At 39.4% G+C, this 11002-nt stretch overlaps 2 protein-coding genes across 4 annotated transcripts; both read left to right on the top strand.

Annotated features, from left to right (window-relative positions):
* The first annotated feature begins 2565 nt into the window (after nucleotides 1-2565).
* Nucleotides 2566-5012, top strand: LOC103986369 (monothiol glutaredoxin-S9-like). The gene is made up of 2 exons (XM_009404365.3): nucleotides 2566-3058; nucleotides 3340-5012. The coding sequence occupies exons 1-2, from the start codon at nucleotides 2566-2568 to the stop codon at nucleotides 3354-3356; spliced, it is 510 nt and encodes a 169-aa protein (XP_009402640.2). The 3' UTR covers nucleotides 3357-5012.
* LOC103986359 (pentatricopeptide repeat-containing protein At4g02750) lies at nucleotides 3056-9553 on the top strand. Of its 3 annotated transcripts, none has more exons than XM_065133218.1 (3): nucleotides 3056-3425; nucleotides 5660-7153; nucleotides 7905-9553. In XM_065133218.1, the coding sequence occupies exons 2-3, from the start codon at nucleotides 5837-5839 to the stop codon at nucleotides 8709-8711; spliced, it is 2124 nt and encodes a 707-aa protein (XP_064989290.1). In that variant the 5' UTR covers nucleotides 3056-3425; nucleotides 5660-5836; the 3' UTR covers nucleotides 8712-9553. The 3 variants fall into 3 exon arrangements, with proteins under 3 accessions (XP_064989290.1, XP_064989231.1, XP_009402626.3); XM_065133159.1 differs by having other exon boundaries at nucleotides 3423-3545; XM_009404351.3 differs by lacking the exon at nucleotides 3056-3425 and adding an exon at nucleotides 4679-4805.
* Nucleotides 9554-11002: the final 1449 nt, after the last annotated feature.

Here is an 11002-nt window from a genome sequence, read left to right on the forward strand (position 1 = left end):
TTTGGTAGTGTTGACAAATGTTAGGATAAATTTATACTGATTCCAAAAATTTCGGATCTCCCAAAAACAATAATAAACAATGAATTATATAAAACAAAGCTGCCAATTTTATCTGCTTAGAGGTGTTGACAAATAAAACAAAAAAGATACAGCAGATATATACATATATCTCTTTAAATTTACGGTCACCACATATATATATGGTTGATCTCCGGAAATTGATTTTAGAGCATAAATGTTTGAAGTCTAATATACATGAATGCCCTTTAAATTTATATTATAATAGTAATATTTCGAGAATTATCTCATTTATATTTTAATAGTGATGATCATAATTACTAATGATTAACTTTAGTTTTGTTTTATGAATGTTAACGAGATGGATACTTTTGGTGGCCGATAGTAATTGGAGGAACATATATATTATATTATAACTAAACACCAACAACAAAAAAATTCATCTGAGTTCGAGATCAAAAATGATAATAATATATTCAAAATAAATATATTTTATAAAATTTTATTTTTAATTCACCATATTTCATCAGATTAAAAAAAACAGCTTCAATAAAATTTCCTTCTTCAACAAAAATCCATTTCACAATATTGTGTGTTATAGGTGTTCATTGATATACTCTCAAGGACGATATTGTAACTTAATTTTTTATGAAATCGATATTCTGAAATCCTATCCTATTTTGAGAATTATATGACAATCATAATTTTTTATTTATTTAATTAACAATTCAATAATCATATAAAATTAATGAGTCTTTATGTAAACTCACTTATTCGCTTATAACCATAAAAGATTAAAAGATAACTAATCATATAACTTTGAGCAATGAATGTTCACTCAAATCTTTTGTTATGATATTTTATTTATATTAAAGTTAAATTTGATAACTAGACATGTTGTATGGGTCATCCCATATCTAAGTATATAATTTATTCCGCATGAATATGGAATTAGAAAAATTTATGAAAGATTCTGACACCCAATGTATAATAAGACTTCTGTAATACTCAAAGTTGATCCTATACAATTGGAAGAACTCTAATTATATACGATAAAAGACAATTTAAATTAAAACTAATACAGAGTATCTATCAGGATTAAGTTACTAGGGATTCAACAATGACATGATTGATAATATGAGTGATGATATATTATCGTCTAAGCACTAACATGGTGTCAACATGAGGTAAATCATTAACATGTCAACTTATCTATATTAGTTATATATCGAAAATTTATTAAATATCGAAACTAAGCTATTTTTAGACGCAAGATGAGGGCTTTTTTTTTTATGGGTGATAAACCCAAAAAAAATAAATATTTAACACTCCAATCATTGCTCTATCCAAAGAAAGACTAAATAACCGGTTATACGGATTTAATTATAATTACAAATGTTCACAGATTAAAATATAATATATAATATTTAGTGTTGTATGAGAAGGTATATTTTGGGTCCAAGACACGTCACAGTCGATGTCACGTCGCGCTACAACCAGGTCAGCAAGGGAAGCACTCCCACACACAAAGTCAGAATCTGTACCGAGGCACTGTTCGACATGTCTCGTCTTGGAAGCTCAGGGCACCGCCGACACTGTCCCGCACGTCCCGGGACAGCGGCCGCATGGTACCGTCTCGTCCCTCGAGGATCAGCCACCACACTAAACCCGCGAGCGACTGACCCTCGTACAATAATATAAAAGCCTATGTCCGGCAACCGACCCAAGGAGAGGCATAAACAATTCAATCCATAACTGACTTGTTCGTTGGAGGGGCCAAAGTCGGGAATCACCCGATGAAAACTATTTTTGCAAGCAAGCAATCACCCCTGAGCCGCGAGCATCTCAACCTGGGAATCACCATCCAATGAACGAAGGCAAGCTGTCAACCAGCTTGAGAACGGAGAGACGCAAACCTACCTCGGCGTCCAACTCAATCGGCAGAAGACTCCCGACATCGACCCGTGGACTGAGCCGTGCTGACTCATCGGTTACGGCACAAATATTCACCAACACTGTATACAATAATGATCCAATTTTTTATAAATGCAAGGATCGAAATGGAACAAAGGCAATTCAAATAATAGCATGAATGGGTTTGCTGTTGGAAATCACAGATAATGCATGAAATCAGCACTGACATCCACAGCTCATTGTCCTACCGTCGTTACGGCAGATAGCGCCGAGAGGAATGACGCCACGTCGCATGAGACGTGGTTGTCGCTCGATCGCAGGCTATATCCGTGGGCCCCGCACCAGTTAGGCTCACGCCTGACGTCACGAGCATCGCGTAGGCGGGGCTGACGCCAGGCCGCCGTCATCCACGATCCGCAAGGACACGTGTGCGACTCGCGTCAGGGAGAACCCAAGCCCGTGATGAACGAGCAGGAGAAACAGAGCGCGCCTCCCTAACTGCCGACGACTTGTGGGAAGAAGAAGCTTCTCCTGACGTCATCGGCCCCTCCACTATATAACCGTATCCGCCTCCCTTCTCTGATTTCTGTGTACTTTCTCCCAAATTCTCTCCTTAATTTGCCCCAGGTTAGGATGCGGAAAGCGACCCGGTGCCGATCGGCGCGGACGCGATTCCCCTCGCCGGCGAGCAACAGGGACCGTGCGGCCGTCGGCGGCGGACAGGACGGCTTGCTCACACCCTCCTCTTCCCGGTCTTCATCGTCGTCGTCCACCTCCTCCCCCTTTCTCGGTGGTGAAGGCGACGGGGCAATGAAGCAGATGGTGGCGGAGAACCCGGTGGTGGTGGTGGCGCAGAGGGGGTGCTGCATATGCCACGCGGCGAGGCGCCTCTTGCTGGGGCTCGGGGTCAACCCTGCGGTGTGCGAGGTCGGCGAGGAGGCCGCGGCCGCGGGGGAGGCGACGGATCTGGTCGAGGCTGCGGCCGAGATCGAGGCCCTCGGGGGGCATCGCCGGCCGCCGGCGATGCTCCCGGTGGTGTTCGTCGGGGGCAGGTTGCTGGGGGGCCTGGATCGCCTCGTCGCCGTCCACATCACCGGCGAGCTCGTCCCCATCTTGAAAGAAGCCGGTGCTCTCTGGCTCTAATTTCTTTTTCTCTTATATATATATATATATTTTTTTATATAAATATAATTTCGTTGCATCAAAAATGAAGATCTACATATTTGAAATTTCATGGTCCCTTCGATTGGTTTTACAAGTTATCATGCTCGTATATAAACTGTTTTAACAACACAGTGTGATGGCATTCCGTTATTGCATATATCTTCCGTTCTCACGGCCTCGAAATCAATTTGGCCAACGAAATTTCAAATTGAGATCTTGAAATTAACAGAATTACAATTTCAGGGGAAGGTGAGACTTGATCTCACTAGCTTTTACTGGCCGCATTCGATCAAATCGAAGGCAACACCTCACCTACTTCCATTGGCTTTGTGAGTGGGACTTTGACCAAACCAGAAAGCATGCTCACGTCATGATGATAAGTTTGAGAATCTATCAACTTTCCTATGCTATTGGATGATTCACTTATTTACATTTTTTCCGTCATGATGGTATGATTTATTCTCATTCGATCGCATCATTAACTTGACTTTTTTTTAAGCAGCAATTCAACTTAAGATTTAAGTTTATAGGTCATGGGTCAAATAATAATATAAATTAAAGCTTTTATTCATTAGTGATATTAGATTATCCTCTCAGTCCATATCTTTTCATCTTATACACATTAACAATCATAAAGATTACCTCCCCACATCTGAAAGGTCATATTCCCTGCCCAAATCAATCCAACACAGATACACTGCATGACAATGACATTCCTTTTCTAAAGGGAGATTTAGATTTATCTGGGAGCATCCTTTATATTATGGATTTTAATTTTGCAGCCTTTTGTGGACATTTGACAGGTCTGAGGACTGCTAACTTCGGACCTCACTAGCCCAGATTTATCCCCAAAAAAACAAATATGGTTTTCTTTTTGCAAAGAAAATATATCTATATTAATTATGAATCAGTCTACAATATTTTTAATGTATAATCAATTATTCCTTTGCAGTAGAATACAGAGCCATCTAATCCCAAGCATTTACTATTTAATTTTAATAAAACTGCACAAGTAATTCCATTCACTCTAGCAATAAAGAAAAAGCTAATTGTAACAATAACTTTGTGACAGACAACTCTTAAGATGTCTCTTCTTAATTAAAATTAGTGACTAATGCATTCTTAATCATATTGTATTGATATGATTGATAAGATATAGACGACACAAATACATTAACAATCAAAAATTTCAGCTCTTAGAGATAAATATTTTGATAAATCATCGCAAGATTATAAAGTTAAATTTTATCTTCATTATTTATCTTTTTATATTAAAAAATTATAAAAACCTTGTAAATAGTAATGTTAAAAAAATATATTCCTAGTGGTTTTTTCATTACCAATCAATTTAGTGCACACATTGAGTTATTAGTAATTTAAAAATCATGTACTCTTAGACTCACATTAAATTTTAGCAGGACATAATAATATCCCAAGCAATCAAGTGCATTAACATAAACATCATTTAGTGATCTAATTAGGACTTAGAAAGCGATGGCTCTTGGTTGCCAACCTTGTCTATCTCTCGTCTTTTAGCTATTTTCTCTTTGTACTTTGTTTTTTTGTTTTAAGCTTGATCCGAGAAAAAGATTCCCTACTCATTCCAGACCTTGTACGATTGAAGAGCTAGAACTTGATTAAACGAGGGGCCGATCTCTCAAAGCATGATTGCCACTGGATTAAGAGCTTCGTTATCAATTGTCACTTTGGTAATCACTGTTTTAATAGGTTTTTCCTATTCTGTAATATTATTGGTGACACAAATGATTTGTGTCCTGTTGACGCACTTGAGGGGGCCAATTTGACGCAGAATGTTCGTGCAGAACAAAAATTATTTTCATCCTTAAGTCTTGACTGTAATAGCTTCGATTTGTGGACTTGCATTAGGAAGATACATGATCAAGGATTGGGAATGACATATTGTACTTGGCGTCGATGGTAGCAAAGCTATGCGGATGATGGAAGGGCTCAAATAAGCACAACTCCACACCCTACATCATATTAGAGTTTATTTAGACTCCCTTCAACTCATTAACTCAATCAACAACACCATTTGGGAGATATGTATGTACAATCATACTAGACATTCAACCAGTTGCATACTAGCTCAATAATTTTTTTCTTTACATATTTGGATAGATATCTTAATCTTACAAATCATGAGCCCCCAATTTTGATGATTATTATATTTCACATAGTGATGACTAATTTAATATAATATTTTTATTTAAAAAAATAAATATTCCTTTACCTGTTAAAACACACTACATAAATAGTTGTCGGTAACTGCTGCATAGGGTAAAAAAGTAGTATATTTTCCCTTTCTTTTTGGGTGGTCAAGTTATTATGCTGCATTTTTCTTATGTCAATTCAATTTCTTGTTATCGATCATATATATATATATATATATAATTTCAACTGTCACAATTCTTTAGTGTTGATGGAATCATGGAATATATTAATACATTTAATAAAAAAATAAACCGAAGGAAACCTGTCATTTAGCTTAAAGCAACGCCAATTTTCGCAAACACCTTACCGAACTATGTTTCCCCGCTGCAAGGACTTCACCCGCCGCTTCCACGCGGCCGTTGCCGCCTCCAACCCACCCTCCGTCTTGAACCCAACCAAGCGTCGCCGGACTACCAAGCGTCGCCGGACTACCAAGCGCGGCAAGAACCCGCCTCCTCTGGCGTCCGACTCCGAGGTTGTGCGATGGAACAAGGACATCACCGCCCACATGCGCCACGGCCGAATGGCCGCCGCCGCCGCCATCTTCCGCCGCATGCCCCGATGCACCACCGTCTCATGGAACGCCATGCTCTCCGGATACCTCTCCAACGGCTGCTTCTCCCTCGCCCTCCGCCTGTTCGACGCCATTCCGGACCCGGATCTTGTGTCCTTCAACACTATGATCCACGGCTATGTCCTCAACCGCGACCTTGCCTCCGCCCGCCGCCTCTTCGACCAAATGCCCGTGAAGGGCACCGTTACTTGGAACACCATGATCTCCGCTTACGCCCAGAGCGGCCTCGTCGAGGAGGCTCGCGAGATCTTCGACCGCACGCCCCACAAGAATGCCATCTCTTGGAACGCCATCCTTGCTGCCTACGTGCAGAACGGACGCCTGGAGTTGGCGCGGCGGCTCTTTGACTCGAATTCTGACTGGGGGACCGTATCTTGGAATGCGATGATCGCTGGTTATGTGCAAAGGAGGAGTCTTGCCGAAGCCCTGCAGCTCTTTGATCGGATGCCGGAGAGGGACATCGTTTCGTGGAACACCTTAATCTCGGGTTATGCCCAGAATGGGGATATGTCTGTAGCAACGAGGCTTTTTGACGAATCTCCTTCTCGGGATGTCTTCACTTGGACTGCCATGGTTTCTGGGTATGCACAGAATGGGATGCTGGAAGACGCAAGGAGGGTGTTTGACGAGATGCCAGAGAGGAACTCAGTTTCATGGAATGCCATGATTGCAGCATACGTGCAGTGCCAGAAGATGGATCAGGCAAAGGAACTGTTCGATGTGATGCCTTGTAGGAATGTCAACTCCTGGAACTCGATGATTACTGGGTATGCTCAGGCTGGGATGGTCGAACGGGCAAGGTGGATCTTTGATACAATGCCACAGAGGGATTCAGTCTCATGGGCTGCCATGATTGCTGGTTATTCTCAGGAGGGGTCCAGTGGGGAAGCTCTGCAGCTGTTCATAGAGATGGGTAGGTATGGTGAGAGAATAAATAGGTCGTCATTTACGTGTGTGTTGAGCACATGTGCTGACATTTCGATGTTGGAGTGTGGCAACCAAGTGCATGGGAGGCTTGTTAAGGCTGGATATGGAATGGGCTGCTTTGTTGGAAATGCCCTCCTTGCAATGTATTGCAAATGTGGGAGCATAGATGAGGCCTATGAGGCATTCGAGGAGATGACAGAGAAGGATGTGGTTTCATGGAACACTATGATCGCTGGTTATGCTCGACATGGGTATGGAAAGGAGGCATTAAAAGTCTTCAATTTGATGAGAATGACAGATACAAGACCAGATGATGTGACCATGGTAAGTGGTTTTGTGGTTAATATACTGCAGGCTCTATTGCACTATACCAGTAGAGTTACCTATTTTGCCTGGCTGACATGAGCCAAAACCCTAAACTAACTAGTCACTGAAAACAGAAATTAGAGATCATGAAAGGAAAGTAATGTACTTGATGATGCAAGGATGAATCATCTGATCAAATAAAAGTTATTAAAATGTAGTGGACATCACCAGTAATAGTAGTATTAAATCAAACTATGATAATAGACGAAGTCAACATACAGTTACCATATAACTTTAATTGTCTTAATCTTTTTTGTCTAGGAACCACATGAGTAGTAAGCATCAACTGCTGGCTATTTGAAGATCCTTTTCCATTTCTTACTCAGTTCTTTTTTCATACTTGATATTAGCTGTAGATGACTATATTATTATTACTACTATTATTTTTGCAGCTGTACCTATGCAGCCATCTTATTCTTTCTTTTAGTATATGTTAAACCTTCTGAATCACTAGTCGCCTTATAACAGTAGTATATTCAATATACAAATTACATTTGCCTTTTTGGAATTATCTGATTGTAAAAGATTTATTTGTGTTGAAAATTTTTATCTTACAAAGTTTAATTTTAATGCACAATCTTCCATTTCGCTCACTAGATCTTGAGGTGCATTCTGTTGGTATGTAACTGGGCTTCTTATCAAGCACACTTTTTCTGTGCTGAAATGACCTCCCTAAGTTTCATATTCTCATCCATCTTCAACTTTTCAGGTCGGAGTCTTATCTGCATGTAGTCATGCTGGATTGGTGGATAAAGGCATCAATTACTTTTATACTATGCATAGAGATTTTGGTGTAACAGCAAAAGCAGAACACTATACTTGCATGATAGATCTTCTTGGCAGAGCTGGACGTCTAGATGATGCTCAGGCTCTTATGAAGGACATGCCATTTGAACCGGATGCAACTATGTGGGGTGCATTATTGGGTGCAAGCAGGATTCATAGGAACACTGAACTGGGAGAGAAGGCAGCAAAAAGGATCTTTGAGATGGAACCTGATAATGCTGGAATGTACGTACTTCTTTCAAATATATATGCAACATCTGGTAAATGGGCTAATGTCAATAAGATGAGAGTGATGATGCGGGAAAGGGGTGTAAAAAAGGTACCTGGTTTTAGTTGGATTGAGGCAAACAATAAAGTGCATACATTTTCTGTTGGGGACATGCTGCACCCTGAGAAGGATAAGATATATGCTTTTCTTGAGGAATTGGATATGAAAATGAAAAAGGAAGGCTATGTATCAGCTACAGAAATGGTTTTGCATGACGTGGAAGAGGAAGAGAAAGAACACATGCTCAAATATCACAGTGAAAAGCTAGCAGTTGCATTCGGTATTTTAAATGTGCCATCCGGAAAGCCAATTCGAGTAATCAAGAACCTTAGAGTATGTGAAGACTGTCACAATGCTGTTAAGTTCATATCTGTGATCGAGAATAGATTGATCATTTTGCGAGATTCTAACCGTTTTCACCATTTTAGTGGTGGCTCATGTTCATGTGGGGATTACTGGTGACATGTATAAGGTGTTTCGATGAAGACTAGAGTATTTTTGCTGGTGTTTCAACATATAAGGTGTTTCAAGAGAAAACTGTAAGAAAGTTCCTGGCTGTACATGAATACTAGAAAATTTTCACTGGCAGGTGTTTCAATAAGCTGGAAAGACGAGTTTAACATGGACAAGTTGTTTGAAAAGGAAGGCTAAATTGCAGCATGTATGAGGGGAATAACCAGGTTTGTTACAAATTTATGTGCCCATAAATTATGGATACAGTGCCTTTTCTTTTCAACAGTAATGGCTGCACTTTCTTCTATCGGTGGAATATGATTGCTCATACACTGAACCAACAGAACTGAGCAGCTATTATGTGATCATCAATCTTGATATCCCAGCCGAAAGGATACCTGTCAACAGAAAGAAGCTCAACATCAACCTGTTACCAATTTTGAAGATAAAAGATAGATGAAATGATCCAGAAGGATCCTCGCACGCGAACGCCATCCAGTATATGCACGACAACTGAAGGCAACATATTATATTATACTTAGAGCTGCCCATCACACTTAAATGGGATTTCAACTACAGTTTGGTAGATCCAAGAAAAAGAGAAAGGTGAGTTGAATGCATAGAACTTCTAAAGCCACACTTCATAGAGATCCATCAGTGTAATAGTATTGTTGAATAATCATCAATACAAGAGATCAATGTGGAAGAATACCAGCAAGTAGGTAGTTCTTCTTTCTTCTAGATTTGCTATCCAATCCAGTGAAACATGTAAAATTTATATGCAATCTTGTGATACAGAATACATCATCTTGGATAGTTAATTATTTCTTTCATCTATAATTGTTATTTCACTTTTGTGAAACCTATAGAACTGCTTTGTAACTTTGTGAAACAGAATACATCACCTCAGAAAGATTGTTCTTTTTTTCGTCTAGAATTGCTATTAACCTTTGTGGAAACATGTAGCATTGCATAGGTCTTTCTTTCATCCTCGACATTGCTGGTGATCCTGATCTCAACAGCCATCTCACCACAGGGTCGGTCCTTCTCGAGGGGTCACTCTTGTCTGAGAAGAGACTCCGTAGCCTTAAAATTTTTTTGGGCTGAGGTCTTTTTTCATATCAACGAGGAGCTACTAAGAGAGCCACACTAGACGGAATAAAATAAAAAACTATAGATTTCATTGAGACCATAAGCATGATACCAAAGATTGTTATGATCTTAAAGTGCAAATCAAGGGGTGAGGTCACCTTAACAAGTTTTTTTGCGACAGATAAAGGAGTTATCCCTATGTCTTGAGGGGTCAATTAAAAGGTAGATCAACGTAATCATCGGTAGTCCCATGTTGGAACAAACGATTCGTCTATTAGAAAAGGAGTCTATGTTTAGATTCTTAATGAACTTATCAAAGGAGTAATGATCAATATAGGTAGTTCCACCGATATACCTTTTTTTTATGTCTATCAGAAAATGGGTTTTGACATCTTCTACTTTGACTAATATCATGGGTGACTCTATCTCCTTACTTGGGATGACTAACTTGTATGTGACATTTGGCTTGCCTCGTTAAAAAAATATCAAATCAAAATTTTTATTGGTTAATATATCTTCGATCTACACAGTCATTACAAGAAGATTGAATCTGATCAGACTCCAAACTATAGTCTCAACTTGTTGTATATTGATAAAGTTATATACTAGAGCCAAAGTTGAAGAGCAACTCGAGAGTTTTAGTAGTGCTACTTAACCTCTACCTCTCTTCGAGAAGGTCATTCAACAATTGGATCTCAAGACGGATCCCAACTACATTCCTTGTATATTGAGGTAGATGAGTTGGATGGGATCATGCTTGACTAGAATTTTTAAATTTAGTGCTATAATAAAGGCCGAGCTTATCAACTTCACGTGGATGAATTTTTAAATTTTCGCATAGTGACTTGGAGAGATGATAGGGATTGACCTTGTACATTAGAAAACATAAGTTTACAATAGATCGATAAAAAGCAACGGAGGAGATAGATAAGTTGTTAGAGGCATGATTCAACGGTGGAGTTTAATATCCAAAATGACTTGCATGCATTACAATAGTTAAAAAAATATAATGAAAAATAGAGAATGTACTTTGGTTAAGGACTCTCTTACTTCGAATGATACTACTTGTTGATACGGTATGAACTCTGGACCCTTAGGAATACTTTCTTTGGGTATAAGGAAATCAAGATATCTCAAATCGATGAACTCCAACAATATAAAAAGATCCTCTCGGATGATAGATAAAATATTCAAGATACAAATCATAC

This window comes from Musa acuminata, chromosome BXJ1-1, assembly GCF_036884655.1.
Source record: "Musa acuminata AAA Group cultivar baxijiao chromosome BXJ1-1, Cavendish_Baxijiao_AAA, whole genome shotgun sequence".
NCBI lineage: Eukaryota > Viridiplantae > Streptophyta > Magnoliopsida > Zingiberales > Musaceae > Musa > Musa acuminata.

Bases quoted from the DNA above. Each gene is read 5' to 3' on its own strand.
- LOC103986369 (XM_009404365.3), top strand. From the start codon at position 2,566: ATGCGGAAAGCGACCCGGTGCCGATCGGCGCGGACGCGATTCCCCTCG.
- LOC103986359 (XM_065133159.1), top strand. From the start codon at position 3,501: ATGCTATTGGATGATTCACTTATTTACATTTTTTCCGTCATGATG. The intron at 3,546-5,659 runs GTATGATTTATT...CCCCGCTGCAAG, and splicing joins ACATTTTTTCCGTCATGATG to GACTTCACCCGCCGCTTCCA. The intron at 7,154-7,904 runs GTAAGTGGTTTT...TCAACTTTTCAG, and splicing joins GACCAGATGATGTGACCATG to GTCGGAGTCTTATCTGCATG.